General features: G+C 40.5%; 1 protein-coding gene across 1 annotated transcript in view; it reads right to left on the bottom strand.

Moving 5' to 3' along the window:
- Positions 1-13,292, bottom strand: part of GLDC (glycine decarboxylase) — a 67,999-nt gene that overhangs the window by 32,262 nt on the left and 22,445 nt on the right. The window contains exons 6-15 of the mRNA XM_050945453.1: positions 12,807-12,954; positions 12,351-12,547; positions 10,851-10,947; positions 7,624-7,729; positions 5,732-5,871; positions 4,819-4,899; positions 3,983-4,080; positions 1,904-1,988; positions 1,770-1,811; positions 372-514 (exon numbers count right to left, since the gene is read on the bottom strand). Of these exons, the coding sequence (XP_050801410.1) occupies positions 372-514; positions 1,770-1,811; positions 1,904-1,988; positions 3,983-4,080; positions 4,819-4,899; positions 5,732-5,871; positions 7,624-7,729; positions 10,851-10,947; positions 12,351-12,547; positions 12,807-12,954 (1,137 nt within the window). The remainder of the gene's footprint in view (positions 1-371; positions 515-1,769; positions 1,812-1,903; positions 1,989-3,982; positions 4,081-4,818; positions 4,900-5,731; positions 5,872-7,623; positions 7,730-10,850; positions 10,948-12,350; positions 12,548-12,806; positions 12,955-13,292) is intronic.

Raw genomic sequence — 13,292 nt, 5'->3', positions numbered from 1 at the left:
TGAGTGGATAGTGCTTTTCCTTGATGCTGCCATGGGGCTGGCTCCTTCACCAGGGCTCTCTTCAGGAGCCTGCCTGACCTCACCCCATTTCCAGCAGCTTTTCACCCTCTCAGGAATGCAGAGTGACACAGTGCCTGGGTGGGCCCAGCTGAAAGACGGAAGCAGAGCATGACACAGACTTAGCAGGAGAGATGCTAGGGCCAGTGGCTGAAGCAAAGATGGCTCCACAGGGATGGACGGTATGTACCATGTCAAAGATGTCTGGGAGCACTCCTGCCTCCAATCCTTTGACAGCAAACCATTTTCTAGAAACAGATTAATTTTTTGTTAAGCCACGTCAGGGAGTGGATGTCTAGTGAAAGAGTCCCCACCTGTTCGGTTGGAAGGAGATTTTGTCATAGCCTGTGATCTCACACAGATCCCTCTCGAGCTCCCTGAAAAGTTGCTGGTACCCTTGAGCCTGGTCTAGAGGCACAAAGGGATGGATATTAGCAAATTCTTTCCATGTGATAGGCTAAAGGGGAAAAAAAAGAAAGAAATACTGAGCTGTAACAAGAGATTGAGTTTAACAGTATGTTTGGAGTGAAAAGGGTTAATGATGAGGGAGAAGACCAGAAATACCTAGGTCTAGGAGTAATAATCTTCTGCTGTTAACTGGAGCCTCTAAACTCTGATTAGGTGGTGCTGATGGTGTTTTACTCCCAGAACTCTACAGGCAAGCACTCTATGGGGCTCCATTGTGCTAGGAACTAAACAAAACAAGTAGCCAACAGTCTTTGCCCCAAAGAGCGTATAATCCAAACAAACGGGGTAGAGAAAAGGGATGTAACAGAGTGAGCTATGCGACAAACAACTGTCATGTTAGTTCCACACTTTACTTGGGAGGGGGGAGGATTAATTAGGAGGGATAAGCTAAATGGAAGAAGGAGGGATGGGGCAAAGCAGGGAGAAGAGGGTAAGAGGAGAAAGTGTGGAGCACAGCCACGGTAAAGAGACTGAGGGAGGGAGAGGAAGAGGGTTGGAACAAACAGCCAATCAGCACAAGGCAGAGAAAGTCCAGTCAAAGCTATAGAAAGTTCTCTGAATGCCTGACATTCCCTGCTTTGGCTGCAGCTACTCCTACCAGCTGGAGTCTCTGGCTAGTTTCATTGACTGGTTTCAGAAATTAAACAAAGGAGACTATCCTGTCATATGGTGACCAGGTAAATAGGATAGTTGGATTATTTGTATTAATTATTATTATTATTGAGTGCTTTCATTACGGTAGTGTCCAAAGACCCCAATCAGGATCAAGATTCCATTGTGCTGGGCCCTATACAAACAGAGACAGACCCTTCCTCAGAGCTAAAATACCAATTCCTTTAATCACATCCATGTTATTAACATCACATTCATAACATTTTAGGGTAGGATTTTCAAGAGGCCTTAAGAAGCATTAGGTGTCCAAATGCTATGGAAATTCAATAGGAGTTGGATAGCTAACTCTTTTAAGCATCTTTTAAAAATCCCAGACAAAAGTCAGTAAGAAAGCGTGTAGAAATATGTTCAATTTAAACAAGACAAAAGTTGTCTTGGATTGGAATTAAAAAAAACACCCTCAGTGTTGGCTCAATTCTGCTCCAATTGAAAATCCCACCCTAAAACATTAAAGTTTAGGTCATTTAAGACAATAAAATTCAATGTCTATATGTACTGTGTCTGTTTGACTGACTAGGCAGTTTACTCTGGGCTGGTCTTAAACAAGGAATAATTCTATCAGATGAACTTACTGTAAGTTCAGATGAACTATTAAGCTTCATTGTGCAGGATCCCTAAAAAATAATAAGAATATATTCAGTCACTATCCCTCCAGAGAGAGACTAATAATCACCCGATTTCATTTATTTTTTTAAAAAATACCTACCAAAGGAATCATGCTGTGAACAAGGGAAATATCTTTGTTTTCTAATCTTTTCATATACCGGACAATATTCGTTTCAGAGTGATAGCTGGAGGGAAACAAAATGTGGCGTTAGGGCAAGCAGTTTACCTACACAAGCTGTATGACACAAAGAAGTGCTCCACTATAGGAACTGACTAAGAATTCACAATGGATAAGAGCCATTTTCTTTTTGTATTTAATTTTAGTCTTTCATAAACAAGATATGCAGACAAATACCTAATACACCAGTATTTCCTGGCTGGCAAGTCAAACCAGAATATTTAGTTCTGATTAAAAGTATTTGGTACATCTCCTTTACTGCCATTAGGTCAGAAATATACCATCACCATGAATATAGAATAAAACTGTTCAAATCTTCTGACATACTAAGTCTTCAAATATTACTCCTGGGGGAATTCTGCACACAATATTTTAAAATTTTGCAAAATTCTGCAAATGTTATTTGTCAAAACAACACTATATAATCATGCCAGTTTCAATTATTTGGGTAATTGATTTCAAAATACCTGTGACAATACAGACACACACAAAAATTCCCCCAGAAGTAGAGAATTAAATAAACTCCATATGACAAACCAGTTCCTGCTTCTCTGCCCCCTCCCCCTCAGAGCCCAGCCAGGGGGTCAGACACTCACATCCCTCTTTTCCCCTTGCCCCTGGCCTGAGCCTAGCCACTCAGACCACCTCTCCCCCAGAGGCCAGCTGCAACCACCACCACCCCCAGCCCAGATACTCACATTCCCTACCCTCCTAGAGCCCAGAATCTAGAGTGAGAAACAGCCTGATGCTGGGTCCCAGGCTTGCACAGAATTTCCTGCACACCATCACATCCTTCCTTCAGGGTGTGCTGGGAGCCCTCCAATTCCCTTCCCCATCCCCCTGGCCTTGTCTTCTATTTGCAATCTGGGCTCTGCCAGATCTAGGAGCCCTTAGTGGCAGCCAGCAGCACTTCAGCCCATTTCTGTTGTGGAAAAAGGAAATTCTGTCCATACAACATTAATTTCCACAAAATTCTGTATTGCACAGTGGTGCAGAATTCCCACAGGAGTAATGAAATATGAAAATAAGAAGTGTGCTAATTTGGTAGACAAACACACGATGGACACAAACATCTATGGAAACCAAGCTGGTACGAACACATGCATACCACAAAATATATTGCTTAGCTTGGTTCAGACCAGAGCAAGAAGGGTTTGCAAAACCCTACCAAAAAAAAAAATTGGATACAAGTGACTAAAAATAGATGTTTAGTATTGAAGTGCTTGTGATGAATGTTCTTAATGTTTCCTCTGAATACTGTGTGGGTGCCTCAGTTTCTGGCTGACACACTGTCTCCTGGCAACTAATGGTCGGGCCTTTCCCCCTGCAAGGGGATGCTAAAATTGTGGGAGAACAAAGAGGTCAGGTGACCTCCTGGCCCGGGAAAGGAACTCAGCAGAGAAGGAGGGGCTGGAGGGGGTTTCATTTGGGAGCTGGCTGGGGATGGGAAGTGAGAGCAGACGGGGTTGTCTGGCTCACTGGGCCCCCAAAATGGACTTGGCTAAGGGATCCCGTTCTCTGTACCTACAAGCTCTGTTTTAAACTGTGTTCCTGTCGTTTAATAAAACTCTGTTTTACTGGCTGGCTAAGAGTCATGTCTGACTGCGAAGTAGGGGTGCAGGACCCTCTGGCTTCCCCAGGACCCCGCCTGGGCAAACTCGCTGTGGGAAGCGCATGGAGGGGCATACAATGAATGCTCCAAGGTCAGACCCAGGAAGGTGAAGCCGTGTAAGCTTCTTGCCCTGAAACAGTCTGCTCCAAGGGAAAGGAGGCTCCCCAAAGTCCTGACTGGTTTGTGGGGAGCAGTTCCAAAGCATTGCCCGGGAACTCTGTGACAATGCTATCTCAGGATGAACACTGGAATATAAGTAAATGGATGCTATAAGGTGACAGTCTTCAGTACAACCTTCTCAGAGTACCAAAGAGGGAAGAGAGGGGGCAGAAAACATGTCAAATCTCTATAAGAACTGAAAATCTGCTGTGGGAATAAACTTCACAAACCTGTTGAATACTGGATGTGTCAAGAATTTGGAAGTCCTCTTAAATGCACTACTCAGAATGCCCCTTGTTTCTTCTCCCATACTCTCAGCAACCAACTCCTTTGACAAGTGGGCAAATATGATGTGATTAAATAACATCTTCACAGAAAAATAAATTAAATTAATTCTCTCAACAAGTTACACAGTTATCAGAGTTAGCTGAAGTACACTGCCATCTTATTACCAACAATGACAGGTTTTTTGAAGCACATGCTTTTATCAACGTATACACCTGTAATGCATCCATAACACTTCTGGCATTAATAAAAAATTTAACAGAAACCTCACTAATTCATACTAGAGGAGCACTATTGCTAATTACCAAGTTTGTGGGTGGAGTCAGTGTGACATACTTCCTGAAGGCCGCTGAGGGAGCACTGCCAAACCCGAGGTTCCAATCCCAAAAATAAATAGTGTCCCGAATCACAGGATGCCCAGGTTAAACAAGGGGATTAAGTGGCATACTCCCAGAGCATGGCATTACTCGGTAACCCTCATCCTGATCTCTTCCGTAAAAGAGAAATCTGAAATTACCATTTAATTGGGCACTGACAATGTGTTCAATCCTGTACAACATACAAAATACAGACAGACCCTGCGCCAGAGAGCTCACTATCTAAGCCAAACTAGCAGAGTCCACAGGAGGAATGAGGGAGTCCAGAGAACTGAGCAACTAGGATTTTTTAATAATAATCTTGACTCAAATATAGTTTAACACATTTTTGTAGCTCATTGAAGTACAGATTTTATGTGCAGTAACACTTCTAAATATTTCTAGATTATCTATATTGTACTTACAGATGAAGATTCACACCCAAAAATCCACAACAAGTCATCCAGGTCTCTCTCAGTTACAGTTTCATCAAGTGACACTCCAATCTATGGGGGGGAAGGAAGAGGGGGAGTAGCAGCAGTTACTCATAGCTCCCAAAACCAGGGATTACATTACATGTGTTGTGTTTTTGCACATCACAATGTATGATCTTCATTCCATTTTATGTACCTGAACCATGAATATTTCATTTACAAATAATTATATTGCAGTTTTAGGAACTGAAGTTATATTCATATTATTTCTTGCTTATTATATTCTTTTTTCTTCCTAAACCATGCCAGGTTCACTTTACGGTTTCAGGGTTTGAGATTGCTATCCTGAATTTAAAAATAATTGGATTACATATTTAATTATATTATGGCTATGCAGTTCTTATGCATTTTATATGTCACAAAGGGGACAAGGCTTCATTAGGCTCTGTGTTCCTACTGAGCATGTTGAATGATTTGCAATCAACTTCTGTTTATAGTTATCTTTAAATATGGCTACAACAAACACAGCTGAAGTTTGGAACTTATTTATGTAGTACATGTTTTAAAGGTCTCTCCATGAAGTCCTCAATGAGTACAGCAAGTTCCCATCAGTGGTGGGGAAAAAAAAAAAAAAAACAGTATTGGAAAAACATGAAGAAAAAAAACAGCAATTTTGGAAAAATCATTAATATTCAGTATGCTGCCAAGCAATTCCATGTTTTTATATCCCATTTTAAAGTATTTTATGGAAAAAATTGTGGAATAACATATCTGAACTTGCTAGAAAGACTTCTTTAAAAAAAGCTTTTTTCCTTTCTTCATAGCCACCATACTACTTAATGACCGAAAACTCTCAATGCACAAAAACCATGCTGTAAGATTTGTGAAAGGTTCTGTGACTTACTGTGCCATCACTATAAATCCGAAAGTTTATCTGCCGCTGACCTGCCCTGTCAAAGACCTCCTTGACTGCACATCCACACTGGATCTTCAAGGTATCAAAGAACAGGTCATGCTGCAATGTGTGACCTGCTCGCTTAAGACCTAAGGAAATAAGTTAATTCCATCTATTCCATGCTTCATTGGTTCCTTCTCCCCACCCTCCGCATCTGCCTCTTACGTAAGTACTATTTTAACAAGAGGCATTACACTGAATGCATGGGACACTAAAATCTAGCAGTATTTCTACCAAAGTGCAATTCTGCATGTAATATTTTACATCTGAGCTTTCTTTATAATGTACATAGATGCTAAGAGAACTTGCGCTGAATAAGACATTAAATTCAATATAACAGAGATAGACCTTTGTATTTTCTCCGCCACTGTCAATATTTAAAAAAAATGCTGACAAATCGTTACACAAATATAAAGATGAAAGTATTCCTGGAGTTTGGCTTGGAACAGGAGAATTCCAAAAGCTTAGACCTTCCCTGTGATCGCACAAGTCTTAAGAGTAGGGACGGGCTGCAAGTACAGAGGATTTTACGTTGTTGCTCTAGCACCAGCACAGCTCTTTGTGTATTAGCAGCAGTAGCAGCACTAGTGTAAGCTAGCGGTCATCATTTTTACCACAGGATTATCTAAAATTTCATCAGAACAGCTCTAGAGCACATGGCCGTAAGAAGGTTAATGGGCAGCCTACCCTAGTACTCCTACTGGTCCAGCACAGGTGAAGCTGTCCCATATACAAGAGCAGCAGAAACGATGTACAACCTCTGGACTGCTAATAAGAAGAGCTAGCATTCACTTTGAGATCGCAAGTGTCTACAGAGAGCAAGAATAGTCAAGCAGAACCTTGTTGGGAGAGAGTGAGCTGAGCCCTCCAGCATTTTATAGAGACAGCTAGGCCATCAAGCAGAATTTGACAACTGTGGTCAATTCATAGGGTGCATTGCTCTTACCACGAATTGAAATCTGCCAACACCAGTTACAGAAGGGTCAGTTATGACCTCCTAAATGCCTACACATCAATAGCAATAGTTGCACCAGACATATACGGCCAATATAACCAGCCAGCTGTGCTGTACTTATCTCCTAAATGCAGACAGACACCCTACAGAAACAGAACTGCAGATTTTTGAATGAGATTCAAATATTTCAATATCTTTTTCATTTGAACAATCAAGAAGTTTCCTGTTCTTAATAATCAGAGCACAAGTCATGTTCCTAATGCAGTCAGCCAATACGTTTTGGGATTTCAGTGTTTATAGCAGTGCGGTGTTCTTCATCAATTAGATTAAATTGAACAGCCTTCACTTCAGATAATCTAATCTATATAATCTGTAAATTTAAACTATATTTTAGTGACCTCTGAGTCTTCTCATCCAGTATAGATTAATAGAATGGGCAGGTAATAGTAGGAAAGCATAAACCTTTCAAAGTTCTACAGATTTTGAAGAAGTTCCGCAGATATTACCAAAACTCCCTGTAGATTTCTATTTGAGAGACAGCATGGTATAGTTACTAAAGCACAATATGGCTAGTTGGGAGACCAGGATTTGAGTCTTGGCTCTATTAATGGCTAGCAAGTTAAACCTCTGTTCCTCAGTTTCCCAATCTAGAACCAAAATGATAATACTTGCATATGTATATCATAGTGGTACTGTTGGGCTTAGTTAATACCTTTATATACAAAACATTAAATATTATTATACTGACTCTGGTGGCATACACTCGGTGCAGAAATTTTGGATTTCTTCTGCCACTTAAAACCATCAGTGGGCAAAAAAGTAGAAGGTCAGTGTCTTTAAGAGGTGTGAAGATGTAAGATCTACCCCTTTATTGCTAAATACTCACCTTCAGCTAAGATTAAAGTGGCATTGTGCACCCTTCTTGCAATGTGCTTTAATCCATTCGAACCATGATAGACTCCATACATGGCAGCCATGTTAGCCAGAAGAGCCTAAAATGTCCAAACATATTTTAGGAACAATCACATAAAGTTGATTGCTGGCAGTTTAGTATAACCAGCTTCTTTAGTGTCCCAAGTCAACTATATAACCACAATATTAAAAAAAAAAAAAAAGCTAATCAATAAAAGGTAAACACTTAGTTCTAGGTAATCTACAAAGTTAAGAGATAGGAAAGCTACATATCTTTTTCTTGCTAAATTAAGCATTTACAAAAGTTTTAAATAGTAACATTGTTCATGAATTCAAAATCCTTTGGCGTTTAAGTGGTTCAGTGACTAAAAAAACCTGTGAACTGTAAGCTTAATCTTTGTAGCCAGCCATATGTATAAAAGTTCTGCAGATATTGCTAAAACTCCCTGTAGATTTCTATTTGAGACACAACATGATATAGTTACTAAAGCACAATATTGGTAGTTGAGAGACCAGGATTTGAGTCTTGGCTCTATTAATGGCTAGCAAGGCAAACCTCTGTTCCTCAGTTTCCCAATGTAAAACCAAAATGATAATCTTGCATATGTACATCATAGTGGTACTGTTGGATTTAGTTAATACCTTTACAAACAAAACACTAAATATTATTATAATCACCCCAATGGCGTACACTCAGTGCAGGTAAATAGTGTTGTTATAGCCATGTCAGTGCCAGCACATCAGAGAGAGATAAGGTGTGCGAAGTAATATCTTTTATTGCACCAACTTCTGTTGGAGAGAAACTTTTGAGCTTGTCTCTCTCTCCAACAGATGTGGGTCCAATAAAAAAAAAATAAATAAAAATTACCTCATCCACCTTATCTCTCTAATATATACATAAAGACATAGGTATTAGAAGGCTGTAATGCATGGACCTATAAGGCCTCTGGCCTGTATGACAAGTAGGTTAGTATAACCAAGTCCTAGCTTGACATGAATGTTTGGGAATAAGTCACAAGATAAGTATGCCTGAAAACAAAAGTGTTGGATGCTGGGAAAAAGCATAGTATGGGACCACAAGAACATACTTTTGGAATTTTAGGGAAAAGTTCTAAAGATGCTGAGCTTAACTGAATACATGCACAAACCATCCCATGGGTCCAGATGATGAAGATGTCATCAATGTAGCGTAGGTAGAGAAGGGGCGTGAGTGGGATGGAGACTCTGGAAAAATTCCACCACGATTTCAACAGCTTCCACCCCACCATCAACCTCAGCCTGGACCAATCTACACGGGAGGTCCACTTTCTTGACACCACGGTGCAAATAAGTGATGGTCACATTAACACCACCCTATATCGAAAACCTACTGACCGCTATGCCTACCTTCATGCCTCCAGCTTCCATCCTGGACACATCACACGATCCATTGTCTACAGCCAAGCACTGAGGTACAACCGCATCTGCTCTAACCCCTCAGACAGAGACCAACACCTACAAAATCTCCACCAACCATTCTCAAAACTACAATACCCGCACGAGGAAATAAGGAAACAGATCAACAGAGCCAGATGTGTACTCAGAAGCCTCCTACTGCAAGACAAACCCAAGAAAGAAACCAACAGGACTCCACTGGCCATCACATACAGCCCCCAGCTAAAACCCCTCCAACGCATCATCAAGGATCTACAACCCATCCTGGACAATGATCCCACACTTTCACAGGCCTTGGGTGGCAGGCCAGTCCTTACCCACAGACAACCTGCCAACCTGAAACATATTCTCACCAGTAACTGCACATCGCACCATAACAACTCTAGCTCAGGAACCAATCCATGCAACAAACCTCGATGCCAACTCTGCCCACATATCTACACCAGCGACACCATCACAGGACCTAACCAGATCAGCCACACCATCACTGGTTCATTCACCTGCACATCCACCAATGTAATATACGCCATCATATGCCAGCAATGCCCCTCTGCTATGTACATCGGCCAAACTGGACAGTCTCTACGGAAAAGGATAAATGGACACAAATCAGACATTAGGAATGGCAATATACAAAAACCTGTAGGAGAGCACTTCAACCTCCCTGGCCACACTATAGCAGACCTTAAGGTGGCCATCCTGCAGCAAAAAAACTTCAGGACCAGACTTCAAAGAGAAACTGCTGAGCTTCAGTTCATCTGCAAATTTGACACCATCAGCTCAGGATTGAACAAAGACTGTGAATGGCTTGCCAACTACAGAACTAGTTTCTCCTCTCTTGGTTTTCACACCTCAACTGCTAGAACAGGGCCTCATCCTCCCTGATTGAACTGACCTCGTTATCTCTAGCTTGCTTGCTAGCATATATATATATACTTGCCCCTGGAAATTTCCACTACATGCATCTGAGGAAGTGGGTATTCACCCACGAAAGCTCATGCTCCAAAACGTCTGTCTGTCTATAAGGTGCCACAGGATTCTTTGCTGCTTTTACAGATCCAGACTAACACAGCTACCCCTCTGATACTTTCAACAGAATAACTGTTTAAGGTCTGTGCTCAAGAGAATTAACTGCTTTCTACCATAACATCTCTCATGAGTGCTAAAGATTTAAAACTCTCAATATCTAGTATTAATCTAAAGAGAGAAATTGTGGCAAAACACATTAAGAGGATGAATACAGGCTGCATAGGGACCAAAAGTTTTCTGAATACATCTAATTATAAAGATGTTTGTCATAATCACAGCTGCAAAAAGTACCAAAAAAAAGTTCTCAAAATCTCATGCAAAAAAGTTATTACTTTATTCCTGGGCCCTTCTCAACCTAGACATTTCATTTATCATTATTCCATTTTGATTTGAAAATAGCTATTTTATAATAGTAAGAATTTAATAGCTATTTGCACATCACAAACCTATAAAGTTCACATTTTCACTGTTTAAATTCTGAAATTATTTCTGCACAAATTCAAAGCGGAATTCTTCATTCTGGAATGTTAAAATTCTACATCTCCGAAAGTAGAGCATCCAGTTTATAGGAACTCAGTACTACTCAGTGGAGTTCCCCCTCCATGACAAGTGGCTGCAAGACTAACTTTTTGAATGAAAACAGGTAATTAAGATGATCCTTTTTCCCCAAGCAAAAATTCCAAGTTTCACAGGATTGAAAATTCACACACACACACAGATTTTTGACATAGAGGTCACCTGTGCTGTACAGATGTTGCTGGTCGCCTTGTCCCTTCTAATATGCTGCTCTCGAGTTTGCAATGCAAGACGATATACTTCCTTTCCATTTGCATCTCTGGACCATAAAAGAAAGTATTTCTTTTGTTAGTTTACGTTGATACAGGCTCTGCATTAACTGAACTGCTACACTTAGTTTGCTAAGTTAAAGCTAACTGGTGGAATTCTTTTAGGGTGAAGAACTCCGACAGATACCATTCTGATTAAAGTAACCCAAACCTTAGCCTATCCCTGAACAGATGTTCATGTTCAGAAAACACACACACACTCTCAAGATAACAATAAAGGGAACCAGACCTGTCCACTTCCTTCTCACTATCCCTCAAATGACAGATACCCTGGATTGGGAGAATTTTTTGAGCAATACTCAGTAGAAGGTTCTGAAAGATCCAAAACGACTATATTTATCCAAATCACATCTGTCAAGTGCCCCTGCCTTTAGGGGAAGAAATGTTCATAAACTTGCTAGTGGTAAGTACAAAACCTATTAATTTCAGAAGTTATATTGTTTCAGAAGCATGTGTAGGTTTTTTGTTCCAATATGCACAATTTTTTAACTGACAATTATAGTGTATTCTGTTAAGCGTGTTCTCAATATTCCGAAATACTACTATACTGGGTATAAAACAGGCATTTTCTTCAGTGTTTTCCCTCCTCTTTCCCTCCCCCATCATTAAGAGTTTCCCCACCTTCACTGCATTATTTAGTTCAAGTTTCCTTCACTTAAATTTCTTGATACCTCAACAGGTTTTCTGAATTTTCTGTCTGCTTCTTGAAGTTTATGGTAGTGAGGAGTGAATCTCAGTAAGGGTTCAGATAAACATTTGAAAGTCTGGTAAACTACAATAGTAAAGTAAGTGAAATACTGCTAATTCAGATGGCCTGCATGTCCCACAAAGGGAGATGCCCGTTCAGTGGGGGAACTCAGACTCTCATGAGGATGGCTCTCCTCGCCACCAATTTTTTTTTTAATCATAATTTATTGAGCTTTTAAACTATTGCCCACAGGCCCCACTTCTTTAATAGAAATGAACTTAGATACTTCTAGTTCTTAATTCGCTCAGTGGAGAATTTCATTCTCTCAAGTTTTCTCTGTAAACAATGTTTTACTTTACCCAACAAATTTATTATAATCTTGGGGAAAATTTCAACCATGCTTTATTCTCCTAATTTATGAGAAGGATAGTGGAATAGTTAGGACACTGGACTGGGGGATCCAGGTTTAGGTCTGCTATAGAGCTGTGTGACCTATTGGGATCCAGGAAGTGCAACCTTGGGCAAGTCACTTAGTCTGTGTTACAGCTCACGATATATAAAATGAAGATAATTGTATTTCCTCTACCTGAAAGAGCTGTTGTGAGGATAAGTTTATTAAAGATTATGAGGTGCTTAGATACTATGATTTGGGGGGCAATATCAGACATTTCCAGCTGAGAAATTAAAGAAATGTCCCAACTTTACCTTGTAACTCCAACCATTCTCCCAGGCATCATTCTCACCAGGTTTTCTTTGACAGCAAAGAAGGCAGCATGTGGTCCCCCATAACAGAGTGGTACCCCAAACCTCTGGGAGCTACCCAGAGCAACATCCACCCCAAACTCTCCTGGAGGCCTCAAAATACACAGAGCCAAGAGGTCAGTAGCACAGCAGACAAGAGTCTGAAAACATAAGAGCATACAGTTGTTAGCCACTTCTCTGAAAGCACACACATAGTATCAAATTTGGGGCATCAAGATTCTACTTCAGACTATTTTATAGCATTCATGTGAAACTGAAGCCTAAAAGTAGTCTTGGCTCTGTACATCATCTATAAAGAAAATTAACTCAGCTACAACTGTAGGCATTGTAAACGTTAGATCTAGTCCCGTGTGGTCCCCCCTCCTTCCCCCGGACAACAGTGAGAGTACTGAATTTTACCCCATTTTGGTGGGCTCTTTCAACCAGTTCAGTGAAGTCTTCCACCTTCCCCTCGGTATCTGGGTACTGAAATAGCACTCCACTGACATCTTTACCACTGAAATCCATCTCATGGGGCAATTTCAGCTCAATGGCAACACAACTGTAACTGCAAAGCAAGAGATGGAACACAAAAGTTACTGAAGCCATTTCATACTTTGGGATAACATTCAACAGATTTGACTTCTTCACTGATTTAGGGAATATTTTTCTTAAATTATAGCTGATTGAACATGCTTCCCACTGCTACACAGATAAGGAAGTGAGAGCATCTATGGTGGTGAAAGTTACTGTGCCACAAAAATAGCATGTGATCATGAAAGTAAAGATCATCATACTGCATATGCAGAAGGGAGCAGAATTAACTTATATTTTGCATTTCCTAACTTTGGAGGGCTTGGCTTTGCAACCTCTATTTACATTCTCTTAATATAGGATTTTTGCAAG

This window comes from Gopherus flavomarginatus, chromosome 3 (assembly GCF_025201925.1).
Source record: "Gopherus flavomarginatus isolate rGopFla2 chromosome 3, rGopFla2.mat.asm, whole genome shotgun sequence".
NCBI classification, from domain to species: domain Eukaryota; kingdom Metazoa; phylum Chordata; order Testudines; family Testudinidae; genus Gopherus; species Gopherus flavomarginatus.
Note: the sequence above shows the minus strand (reverse complement) of the source record. Positions and strands in the feature narration are given on the sequence as shown.